General features: G+C 41.3%; 1 protein-coding gene across 5 annotated transcripts in view; it reads right to left on the reverse strand.

Annotated features, from left to right (window-relative positions):
• The window catches only part of ADGRG6 (adhesion G protein-coupled receptor G6), a 109,743-nt gene extending 99,457 nt beyond the window's left edge, over window positions 1–10,286 (reverse strand). The window contains exons 1-2 of one of the 5 annotated variants that reach the window (XM_071740725.1): window positions 9,882–10,286; window positions 3,896–3,996 (exon numbers count right to left, since the gene is read on the reverse strand). In XM_071740725.1, coding sequence (XP_071596826.1) covers window positions 3,896–3,996; window positions 9,882–9,883 — 103 coding nt within the window. In that variant the 5' untranslated portion in view covers window positions 9,884–10,286. Of the gene's footprint in view, window positions 1–3,895; window positions 3,997–9,041; window positions 9,160–9,511; window positions 9,623–9,881 lie in introns of those variants that run through there. The other 4 variants (XM_071740726.1, XM_071740723.1, XM_071740721.1 and 1 more) reach the window with 4 other exon arrangements.
• Between the last annotated feature and the right edge of the window lie 3,206 nt (window positions 10,287–13,492).

Below are 13,492 nucleotides of genomic sequence, written 5' to 3' on the forward strand. Positions count from 1 at the left end.
TAGATAAAACAATATGTTTGAATGGTAGTGAAAAATTAAAATGGTCTCTTACATAATTATGTATATACTGACAACAGGAGAAGCAAAACTCTTGTAAGGATGTTGTAATCTCATCAAAATGTGCCAATATTCAAGATTCTGGAAATCCAGTTCTGACAAGGCACTCAAAAGCTAGATTTGAAAGTAATTATGCAAACTGCAACTAGCTTTTACGGTCACTGAAAAAGTTGCAGTTCTACTCCCGGGTTACCACAGCGAGCACGTTCAAAACCAAGAGGTATTACAATACATCAGATGTTGTGCTATAAGAGCAGAAAAGCTAAAAAACAAGGGGGAACAAAACTGAACACTTTTTGTCAGGTTACATACACCTGAAACAACAGATGTACTTTTCATACTAAACTGCTGCTTCCTTATGCCAGATAAAAATGAGGCCATTACAACAGGACAAAAACCAGCACAATTTTGTAGGCAAAGCAAAAACACTGCCGTATTTTGAGAAGTGCAATTTCCAGTGGGTCTCCTCATTTCCCAGATTTTTAACAAAACTAGATTCCAAAGGGCAAAGAGTGAGGAAGCACTGCAGAAATTAGGTAAGTTTGGAGATCATCTCATGTATTTCTCAGACCCGAGGAAAGAGAATTATAGTTTTAAACCATTTCTGACAGATAGCACTATTCATTCCCAAGGACTGAGATTCCCCATCCTTCCTTGGCAGGCAATTGCACTGCTATCTCTACCTTTCAATGAGTTGCCCTCCCCTCACTTATCTTGCTGCAATTTAAGCCCATTCTTTTTGCCTTCTCAAGTGCCCAGAAAGATCAGTCCATCCCTTCCCACTGCAGCTGGCTATTCAAATATTCTCAGTTTTTACACATTCCCTCTTCTGCCTACTCCAGACTAAAAAAACTCTTGGTTCATTCTGTCTGCCCTCACAAGTTATGTTTTCCAGAACTCTTGTCACCCTTTGTTCTCTCTTGGGCTCCTCACACCAACAAAATATATATACAAATGAAAAGCTGAGAATGCCCAGTTCTCAGATAAAAGCAGATTTAATGAATTCTGTTTAAAATACCACTTTTCTAATATCTAATCTTCTATATAGTCTCTTCCCTGGAAGACAGACAAGCTGTTTACAAGGGAGGTGAGACATCCACTCATGGTTATAGGGAAACTGAGGCACAGCTAAATGACTCACTCGAGGCCATCTGGGATGCCTACCACAGACAGGAACAGAAACCTGTCAAGTTGCTTACTGAGCTGCTCTCTAACTTCAACCCATGTCACAACACAAAACCTGAAGCCAGTATGCCAAACCAGTTACAGCTGCTGAGATTTAAAATAAAGTAGATGTTAGGCTTTTTAGAATTTTTTTTTCTTTCAATTATTTCTTTCTGTCTTTTGGTTTTAAGTGTCAGAGTCACTGACTTCTCTGAGGTACCAGACCTGCATTTTGGGATTACACTCCACTGCTGCACCTGCTTGTCACTACCTTACTTACTGCTCAATTTGTGGCTAAACATTCTTTTCACAGGCCATCTCACTCCTGTTCTGTGTTTTCTGCTGTGTAATCCTTCCTCTAAGCTTTGCTTCTGAAAGCAGGCCAAGTCCTGTAGCTTTTCTCAAGTTAAACTATAAAATTATTACTTTTTTCCATGTCACAGCATGACAGATATTTTTATCCTTATGAATAGCCCCTTATATAACTGATAAAACATGTACCTGATGATCTTAATCCCTTGCTTGTACATAAACCTCCTCTAGGCAAAGCTTAATAAGTCCCAATAGCTTTCTAAGCTTACAGCACACTAGTGAAGTTTTAATTTTATTTCTATTGCAACTTCTCTAAAGCTTAAACTGCCAGAAAGATTATGGATACCACATGAATCCACAGCCAAAGTGACCCATACCTTCTAAGAATATAAACTAACAAATGCAGGAGCAACAGTGTTTCCTTGCTCTATTAAAAACAAGAAATGAAAAGACTCTATTTTGCATCATAACCTGTTCTTTTACATGAACCCTGGCAAGTACTGCCAAATGACAGGTTGCTGAGAAGACAAATGTCTCATTTTCATTTCAGTCAGATATCAACATCAGACTGTGATGTCTTTCACTGCTGAACAGCAAACATTTGCCTAATGAACCTGGGTGTAGCTGTAACTTATTTATCTACTCATCTTTCAGGCAGATAGGGAAAAGTTTTTTCCATTTATCAAACATTTAATATCACAAATTTTTGAGTCAAAGCAAGCAAGAAAAAGCCCCCAGAGGCATGCATTTGATCTGTAAAAGACTCAGATTCGGGACTGTGCTCTGATTTCCATCATCAGAAACCTGGTTCTGAGTCTCCTACATGACAAACAAATGCCTGAGAAAGGAGCACAGGCAGTAACTATAATAGAGGAGACTGAATTCACTAAAACTATTCAGCTGCTTTTAGCAATCCAATGGCACCAACCACTTCATTGATGTTGCAGTTAGCCAGGGGCATACGTGATTTTGTGGAAGTGTATCTTGTAGTCTGGAGCTGGGCTTTTGCCCGACTACTTGTTCAATACCAGCACAGATAGCAATGGTGAGCTGCAATTAGCAGGATGCAGAGATGAGCTTGTAGCTGGCTTCCTCTGTCCTCAGCACACACTGGCTGGGACCTCCTGGCCTATAGGACTTTCACTGTGACTCCTGCACTTTCAATAAATAAGCTTTTTTTCAAGATGAATTAGCCAAGACTAATGGTCTTTGGCTCTTAAGGTTATAGTCTCCAGGTAACAGCCCATGGCAGCTCTAAACTAAAGCAGATTTTGCTGATTTATTCTATGCTGAGCATGACAGCTGCACAGCCCAGGAACACAGGGACACAAAGGCCATCAGCCAGAGTAGCCATGGGTGAGAACTGGGTCCTAAGTACACTTCTGGCTACACAATTTAATGGAAATGGAAAACACCTATTAAAGTGACATGAAGCTGGAAACTGCTACTGCACAGCTACTTCATTGTTTTTTCTCTAAATAAAAAGCACAAGTTGTTTTGTGGGGTTTTTTTCAAACCTGCAATTTTTATTTAGAGAAAAAACAGTATAAAAGAAGCTAGAAACTCTATATATAAACCATCTTTTTTCCAATGGCAAGTCTGTAACAGCAAAACTACCCATTTGATATGGAATTAGCAAAGCACTACAAGTTGCTCCAAAACTTTCATACGCTCCAGAATAAACTCCAGAGTTTTTTTCCAGTAAAGCAGCTGGAGTTCCTAAAATATTTTGTACTCTAGCGGTTAGGAAAAGACATTTAGTAAACGAAATCTCTCATTCATATGTTTAAAGAAAACAGAATGGGTTACATTACCCTGTACTTGTGTCACTACAGACCAATATGATAAATTTAAGCTGAATTTTCTTTACAGTGTATTATTATCTTGCATACATATAGTTTTCTGGGGAATGCTACTATTATTTGAAACATAAAAACATTTAAAAATAATAAGCACACTACAGTTATTTTACAGCTTTGACCTAGAGTGTTACAGAGTACATAACCTACAGGCACAAAGAGTATAGTAGAAAATGGAAGAACTCTGTGATCACTAGCAGTATTCCAACAAAAAGAAATTCAAAAGAGACGCAGGTATTAACAAGGTAAAAGCAAAGAAAGGACAAAATGAGGGAAATCAAAGAACAAAGATAAAAATAAAAACAATTAATAAGAGCAAAATTATTTTAAAAAATCAGTAGCAGCAGAAAATATGACCCATCTTATAAAGTCACAACTAATAATTATAACTCACCCATTTTGTCAATATGGTAAATAATTCAGTCATATGTAAGCATAATCTCTAGTCATCAAAACTTTGGCTCCTAGATAATTTATGTAAACAAGACTATCTTCCAACTTACCTGCTTGCTGCATGTATATAATATATGTGGTAAACAAGCAAAGACAGTGTCGCAGCTTCCATTTCCAGTGATAGCACCACATTTCACTTACATGAGACATCCTGTGGAAAAAACAAGGGAGCAAGAATTCAGGGAGCTTTACAGCAAGCCAAAAAAAAGAAAAAAAGAAAAAGTATAAAATACTGTTGTTAGTCAAACTAGTAGCTACCAGTAAATAAAGCAGAACTTAAAAATTATGGATGGCCCTCGTGCTGCTTAAACAGACAGAAGTCTCTACGCTTGCTAAAAAGGGTCAGAAATTGTGTTGTCAGAAAAGTGGTCAGCACTAGGCTTCTGAGGAGATAGGTGTGGGTGGTATGTCAGCAAAAGAAACAAGCAGCCCATGTGGTGACAGTCTGAAAGAGTTAAGGTATAGGGGTTTTTTGGAGGCTGCAAAGTTTTACTTTGCCTATTTGAATAATTTACATACACAAATACATTTATGTCAGTTTTATGTATATTTATAACAATAAATAGTTGTTATTATCTGTATAAAGACTGTAGAAGATAATTTGCCTCTGTCCTTAACCAGCCTTTTCATATTTTTCAGTGCTAGTATTTTGATAGCTACAACATTTTATGACAACTTTAATGAAAAGCCTGAATCTTTCCTTGCCAAAATCTAGAGGCTCATCTGTGCTGCTAATGAAATCAGGGACATATTCATTATTTCATTTTAAAAATGCAATTGTATAAAAAACTTCATTGGCTACAGATTGAAGTTGAGGCTTCCTTTGCCTTGAAGCATACACGACATGTAATGGCTAAACCAAAAATGTTTCATCATAGTGAGAAGAAGAGAAAACAAGAAAGACTGTTAATAAATTTGGTCAGACTTTAAACTATGCATCCAAAATAAATGCAACTCCATTGCATTACTGTATCATTTTATTCAACAAGTTAGCAACAAGCAAAAGACAGCAACAAGTAATGAAACCCAACACACATTTTTTTGACCAACTCCTTCCCCTTCTATCTGGCCATGATAATTGGCTTTTGTTCAGTGAGATACTATCCTCCACCCATACTGGGAGAAAATCTCTAACAAAATTCCCAGAATAGTTCACAAGTCTATTCCCAGCAACAGTATGTGAAAAAGAACCACAAATTAATAGGCATGAAGAAACACCAATGAACATGCATGTCTGCAAGGTTTGTGCATATTAAATACAGACAAAAAGAAAGGTATTTTTGGAATGGCCACCGGTATGATTTACTGGGGCAGAAATGTAAAAGAGGTAAGTGAAAGAAAGTAGAGAGTTCATACTCAGTGGCTAGAAAAACTAATTTTCTTAAACTTGGGAAAACAGTCTTCCTTCTGCTCAGCAGACATTGCTGTGAATCTACCAGTGAAACCTGGCAGGAAATGTAAATCCTTTTCCAGTATCAGCTTCTGTTCTGTAATGCAGACAAGCCAAACTTAATGCAGCAAGATAAACCATTGTAAAGGAAGAACTAATGTTTCAGTTTTAAAAGCAGTTCATCAAACCACTCCTACTGGCTAGACACCCATGTGTCCAGGTGAAGTTCACCTCCACAGACTGCTGCAGTCAGGTTTCCCTTCAGTGCAATGCTACATGGCCCAGCTGCCTGCTTACAAAAGAAGTCCAGTTCTTTAGAGGTAGCTGTATCAAATTAGGGATTTGAAGCTGATTTATTTTTCTGAGATACTGTAAAGTCAAATTTAACAAGTGTTGAAGACAAGCACAGAAAACACATGTCTCTGAAAAACAAGAATCTCTTTGATGAAACTAGGCACACAAAATAACCAGATTATCAAACAACAGAATTATTGTCCATCAAGTTAATGACCCCAGAATCCTTATTAAAATCTTAGACAACAGAATGCTGAGTTTTGGGAACAGGTCCTGTTCAGTATATGTAATTGATAAATCCATAATATACACTTCATAGTAAGTTAGAAAACCGGCTATAAATAGAAGTCCTTTTAAAACATGAAAAGAGTTATATGCACTTGGAAACACATACAGCATGCATATATACTCACAGAGTGATGAAATGGAAATTTTGAAGATAACAGCATGACGTATCAAAGATAGAAAAGAATACTCCTGTTTCTCAAGATGAAAGAATTTTTAGCTACTGATGCACAATCTACTAATGGAAATGTTTAGAAGTAGTTGCGTTACTGGCTTTCATTTGATGTTTTTTTTGAGCAAGCACAACTGAAGTTATCAGACTAGGAAACAGTTACAAACAATTATTTATTAATTTAGAGGAAATCTGTCTTGGTTTTCATCATATTGATACATTTTCTGTGTGCTACAGCAATCATCGCTTTTGATGTCTCTATGAACTCAGCTGAAGTTTTTGCTCACTGAATAGCTGGAAAACCCAAGACAAAACTTTTGAGATACTCAAGAAAAAATAACATGACAAGCTTGTGCTGTTCAGCTCTGGAGTTAATCTAAACCTAGACACATTGCCTTTTAGTACCTTTCTTAAAGAATCTGAGATTCTGTGTTTGTCTGAGAGAGCTATTTAATTTGGCCAGTTTCTATTTGTTAATATTTACTTGTATTGCGGTAATGCTTACAAGCCAGTACTCCATGGTGTTAGTTTACAGTCTGTTTCCTCACCCTCACCTTGTAAAAGGCACAAGTCAAGAAAGATTTCAAGAACAACAAAGCAAAGCATAATAAGTGCAAACAGTGAGGCAAAAGGAGTAACTATAAATATTTTCCCCATTGAAAAAGGCTAGATAATTATACACATGCTATCAAAAATATACCACCAAAGTAAAAATTAAAAAATTACATAAAATATAGCAAACCTGCCTCCTCCACTTACATGCTCAGTTGCTGAGGGACAAACTATTTTCTTTACACTGCATCATCTCAGTTGACAAAAAAGAAAGGTTTATCAGACCTGAACAAGAATAACCACAGAAGAAGCACGCTACCAGAACACTCCACTAACATAGGCACCATGAGTCAGATCCACTTCTTTTGGAAATCATTTATTTACATGTTCTTTAGAGCTTGCATAGAGAAAAAGCCAGAATTCAGAAACCTGACTGCTCACAGCTTTACACTGTGTCCTGCATAATACCCCTCTTCACACAAGAAGTTGTCAGGGATGGAAGTCAGCTAACACACAGCCAACAAAAAGGCTTCTTCCATAACAAAATCCATCTCTGGTATTTTTTTAATGTGACAACCCAACTGGCAGGCAACTATGAAAAGGAGCCAGAGCAACCGGTAAATACTTCCCGGGCATTAAAAAAGCCCAACTTAGTTGCAGAAATTAATCACCTCTTAATACCCATTACATTTATTTAAGATTAATTTTCTAGATGGCTAGTGTTAATTAACATCTAGAACTGCATCCATACAGCATATGAATAAATCAACAGAAAAAACAGCCAACAGTTCTGGGCTAGTTTATAACTTATCAAGGGACGGTAGGATCCCCTCATACAGCACTACTGACTTAATGGCCCAAGAGTACTGGTTTGTGTTTCTAAGCAGTATTAAGCAGTATAAAAAGGATGTGTTCTGTCATTTAATATTCATCAGTAACACAGAGAATGGATACCAGTACAAAAGCACACCAAGAGTGTAAGCATGCAAAGCAGTTCATAACACAGATCTTAGAACATATGAAGATTATTTCAGTTTTTAACCCTGGATAAATTCGAAATTGCTGAAAAGTGTTCCTAGTAGGTTTTCTTCCCTATTTGATTTCACTTTAAATGAAAACCCCCTGTTCTGTCCCCAGCTGGTAACATGCTGGCAGCTCTGAACAAATCATTGTAGATTGTTATGCACAGAGCCAAAACAGAATTTTACCCAATATATTTGGTGACTACTAGGACACCTATGGTAGGAGTACATCCATTACAGTTTGATATAGTCTCATAACAGCAATCTCTCTTAATCCCCTAGAAAAATTAGAAAGTAATGTATGGAGTCTGATATAAGAAACCCTACTTTTTCTATGGACTTGCACGATTTCCATGTAGACACTGCGTGACATGACCATCTATGCACTCTAGCTACCAATTCAATATAGTTCAGTCCACAGCTATTTTCATTTCCTATAATACAGGGAGATAATGAACTCATTCACAATTCATTCCAGAAGAGCAAAATAGACATGTAATTTATCTAAACCACAAATGGATAGTAACTGACATAATTCAAGATTAAATTATTGGAAGTCTTGCTATATCTAACTAGTTTTACTCTACACGCCAGCAGTCAGCTACCACATCTTCACCTCTTAGGGAGTATACAAGTCTGCATGAAAATATACAGAAAATTTGAATAATCTTGGAGCATTTAATTTGTGTATACTATGGTCTCAAAACATGCAATACAGATATGAATACACCATCTTCCTTGTTCATATATTCAGCAAAGTTGCCTGGAGTAGGATGTGAATTCTGCCTCAGGCAGGCTGACATGACTTTCTTTGGTCTTTGACATGTCTACAGCTATTAAAGAAAAATGTTGCTGACACTTTAAAATTACAAGAAAGATAACATCAATTTCACAATTTTTTTCATATATGTCGTAAACAAAAAGATTTTAAGCTTAATCATTCTTAAGTGGAACTACAAGAAGCGAGAGGTGATTACAACTCAGTGTAGTTCCTGCAGAGGAGGAACTTTGAAACCCTTGCTTTAAACTGTAGTACACCAATGTCTTGAAAGATTAATTACACAATGACACTTCAAACTTTCATTTTGTTAAGCACTATTTGTTTCTTATTATGCTTACAGTCAACTTTGAAAACACCCTCACACTTACCAAAAGAGATGGGAAAAAACCAAACAACTGATTTTTAATTTAAACGGTGCCAACTACATCAGATCGTCGTAGTCCCTTGGCTTTCCTTTCAAAACGAACTTTTCTCAGCTGCACAGAAGTAACCAGGTGGCTGTTTGCAACCCAGTAGCATTGTAACATTAGGTCTGCATTAACCCCTCACTTCTGCCTTAACCTCACCGTGCGCTGCTGCAAAAGCCTCCCCTTTTCCCCTTGCACAGATTCCCTGAGGTCCAGCCACAGCTCCCCTCTCCCAGCTGGCTGTGAACGCACCAGCGAAACGCCTCATCCCAAACCTCAGTAACTTGCCTTACCTTTGGCGAGAGCCTGTCACTAAAGGGAAAACATATCGGGGAAGGCGACCAGAGCCCACGGCAGTGGCTGGCCCAGGGTCGGCGGCGTACGGACGGAGGGGAGGAGGGAAGGAGAGTGCGAGAGAGAGAGGACGGGAGGGAGGGGAGAGCCCCCCACCGGCCCGCGGTGCCCCCGCCCGCCCCTCGCTCGCTCGCTCCCGACGGCGGCGGAGCCCGCGGTGCCTCTTCTCTGCTGTGCGCTGCAGGGAGGAGCGGTGGGGCTGGGGAAGGTTTTATCGAGCCCGCGATAAAACCCTCCCTTTCCCTTTTTCCTTACTTGTGCTGGCACCGCACCTGGAAGGTTGGGAACGGTGCCTGTGGTGGATGGGACTCCTCGACGTAAGCGCCCACCGCCCCGAGAGGGTTTACAGCGGGCACGAAGCGGAGTCGAGGGCTTCGCTATACTTGCCTCCAAGCACGGGGAAACTCACCAGAACGGTCCTAAGGACGGGATTACAGTGCTCTCAGAAAGGCAGTGGCCGCCCGGGACCCTGCAGGGCAGCCGCCGGCGGACTCGGAGCCTGGACGGGGCAGAGCCCTGCCCGCCCTGCCAGCCCTGCCCTCTGAGCTCCCGACGTGAAACTCCCTCGTTTCCCCATTCCTTCAGCCCTACCTATCTTCACGGCTCAAACCTGACATTACTCATCACCTACTAAGGGGAGAGCAGCGAAGGGGAAAGCCCTGCCTATCTGTCCAGGGTTTCTTGCCTCGGGAAGGAGCCCGTGGGGGCTATCGGAGCTCTCCGAGCGTCGCGGGCGGCAAGACGCAGCCCTCGGCCCAGAGTCCTGAGTAGAGACTTACATGGTGACATTACGAGGCGGCTCTCCTCCGGGTCTCAGCAACCATCCTCCCCCGCTGCCGCTCGCTCTGCCTCTGGCCCGATCCCCCGCCGGCTCCTCGCAAAGGTCATCCTCGCTCGCCCACCTCTCTTCCACGCCCGCCTCCGCACACGCCGCCCGCGGCGGCCGGGACCGCGCCGATCCGCTCCTCCTCCGCCGAGATGCCACCCCCCGCCCTGTGCCGGGCCCTGCCTCTCTCGGCACAAGTCGAGGAAACTTCGGTGCCGGTGAAAGCCGCCCCCGGGAAGGGCAGAGGCCGTCCCGGCCGCGCCCGCCTCGCCGGGTGCTCAGGTGGAGGTTCCGGCGCGGTCCCGGGGGCTGGCCAGGCGCCAGCCGCCGCACCGGGGGTAGGATGGGATCCGCCACCGCGGGGGGCCCCGCCCCCTCCTCCGGGACCCGCACCACGGGACCGGCGCACCGCTCCGGAGAGAGGGGTGGCTACCGGAACCCCGCTGCCTGCTACCTCCGAGGGGCGCTCCCAGGGCCGCACCACATAGCACCCCTAACGCTGTCACGACCACGCAGTGCCCCACCACTGGGTAGGATGTAGCCCAGGGTTGTACAGTCCCCAAGTAAGTTTACACCCCTCCGGAGAGGTAGCCAGAGGCTCAAAGCCACCGTCCATCTTAAGTGATCCCATACCAGGGACACTACACTTGGTGGTCACAGCCTTCTGGGCCCGCAGCACCTCACAGCATCCCAGTGACAGCAGGTCCCTGGGGGCAAACACACACAGCAGAGGTGAGCACACACAGTCTGCCTGCAGACTCCCTGGAAACAAACCACCCCCCTGTGTCCTAGAGCTGCTGACACAGACCCCAAGGCCCCTGCAGGGTGACATTTTTCTCTGATGCACACAACGCACTACACTTGGGGTAGAAGATAGGTAGGTGGAGGTGACACATCTCTGACCCATTTTCTGGAGCATACGAGGCTGTATGCTGCCCGCACACAGAGTCCTGGACCACACCTCACTCCTGAGTAGCATTTTTAAAGGATGGTAGCTTGCACCATTTGCTGATGATCATGAATAACTTTGCTCAATAAAAACATGCAGAACAATGACACTGCATTACAGTTAGGTATGAAAACACTAAAATGGTAGAAAGGGAAACACAGCAAAACACAAGGTCACAAGAGAAGTACAAAATTTTCCCAGTACTTCTTGGATATGAGTTGGCAGGACTAGGAAAGATGGGGAAAAGAAGACTTGGCATAGTGAATCATTCAGTAAAATTATCGGCATGCAGTGGCAGTTAAAAGCAAACAGAGTTCCTAATTAATAAAAATAAAGAAAAAAATATTAAATTTTTCATTACCTCCATACTTAACTAATATTCACTCATTCTGGCTAATTTTTACTATCTGCCTTAAAAACAGTGAGCTGTAGGTTTGCTTTCATTGTAAATTCCTGGGAATGAACACAGACTGGGTTAGACAAATCTAAGTAGCCAACAACTCAAAGTCAGTATGAACAACTTCATACACAGTTCGACTTTTCTGTGTGTAAAGAGCTCTGTGTTCTGTGTTCAACCCAGCTTCTGGGTCTGGTGTCACAGGGGAGACCCCCACAAGGGACTGCAAGAGGCCCATGGAGGGGTACATGCCAGGTTTCCTCCAAGACTTGCAGTCAACTGCCCTGTTGCACTCCTGTAGCAATCTGCTCTGTTTCTTGATAAAGTTTGTGTAGATTACACTTACATTGCACTTGCAATGTATCAATGCACGTAAGACTAACTCTGTTATGTACTGTCAATTTGTGCTGGGGCAATAAACCTACAAGTTCTTGCCATCTGGGTTTATTGTACACACACAGATTGCATTTACCTCACATGCACAGCAAAGTTTTGCATCCAGAATGCACTGGGCTCTCTGTATGCGTGCAGATCAATTGAAGATGAAGTTCAATAACTCGGGCATATTGGATGCACTGTGTACATGATGTACGTAGTAAGTCAAGAGCATCTGGAAGCAGTCAATCTGCTGTTCATGCAGAGATAAGTAACACATGTATCTGCTGGTCTTGTTGGGCATTTACATTTTCCTTCCCTACCTGCAAGGCATCAGAGTTGACTGCAGTTCCAGAACTTGGGAGTTGTCCAAGAAGAAAAAAGAAAAAGATTTTTTTTTTCTCCTGTCATGCTGTCATTGAACTGTTCCATGGTTAATTTTCCCATTCTGAATTTGCTGTCATGAACATTCTCAATCATTCATCTGCTTTCCCCTTCACAGCAGAAGCTCTGCTACTTCTGCATCCCCAAACAGAACACTGCCTGGTGAGAAATGCCTGTGAGGAACAGTGTGGGTAATGTGCAGTGCAGATTTTCTGGATGAAGAAGTAGCACATTGCTGGAGAATAAGGCCGAGCTGGAGAGAGTATAGAGCAGCCTGATTTCAAGAAAATGCCCATCATCATCTGGCAGCCACTCACTATGTCACAGCTGCCTTTAATCAGTAGTAAAATAACTTGGTATGGGGTGGATAGTCAGAGAGGGGCTACTTTTCTGAGGAAGACATTTTTAGGATAAATTATCTGGCCTAATATTGTTGAAACAAAGTCTTCATAAGGGCAATGATCTCTTTAACAGATATAGATATTTCTTACTAACTTCCCTAATGTTGGGAACATGTCATCATGACATCATAGACCATGTCAACATGGGATGATGCTGAAAGGTTCAAGCCACTTGGAATTCACCACTTACCTGTAGTGAAAAAAGGAGTATTTGCTTTCAAAAACACTATGGGCATTAATGGTGTTAATGTTCCTTTGCTAATTTTGAGAGAATTAGTTAACTACTACTGTCGCAGCTGAGGAAGCCTGCTATCTGGTATGTGTGGTTAGCAAGAGTGAGTTTGTGTGTACAGATTACAGGCATTTTAAGGTCTCTGTCTCAGAGTGAGAGGTTGCAGGCTACCTTACAACACCTGTCCCAGGTTAACATTGCAGGCTGTGTTTTGCACAATATGAGTAAGAGGGAAAAAATGAGCGAAGTCTGGGAAACAGTGTTATACCCAACCAGTGAAAGGTTCCTTGTATCGATATCTAGTGAGCAATACCAACACAAAGGCAAGCAAATCTTGTTTTTCTTTTCTCTTTCTGTAATGGTAATGTTGCTTTATGATTATTTTTATTATACTAGATTATATATTTTTATATAATATAATAATAATATAATATATATATATTTATTATACTGTCTGAAAATTATTAGGTACAGCTATAGCATATTCTGTGAACATTCCATAATGTTTTATGAATAGTCTGTGATTATTAGTGAAATATTTTGTGAGAATTTTATAAGCCCCTATTTGTTTGGATTTGTTCATATATTTTTTTCAAACTTGCTGCTAGGATGGTTTCCTCGTGTTTGTGCAACACTGCATGGAACTCTGGAAATATTTTAAAAGAATGACAAAGAATATTTCACTAAATAATGGTATGAAATATCGTATTTTATGTCTGGGTACTTAATTTTAATGTTTGAGAAACATGATTTTTCTTGAATCTTTTGTTTCAAAATTTGCCTCCTTATTATATCAATTATATTTAGGAAGCCTGTGTTTATTTTC

This window comes from Heliangelus exortis, chromosome 3 (genome assembly GCF_036169615.1).
Source record: "Heliangelus exortis chromosome 3, bHelExo1.hap1, whole genome shotgun sequence".
Classification (NCBI taxonomy): Eukaryota; Metazoa; Chordata; class Aves; order Apodiformes; family Trochilidae; genus Heliangelus; species Heliangelus exortis.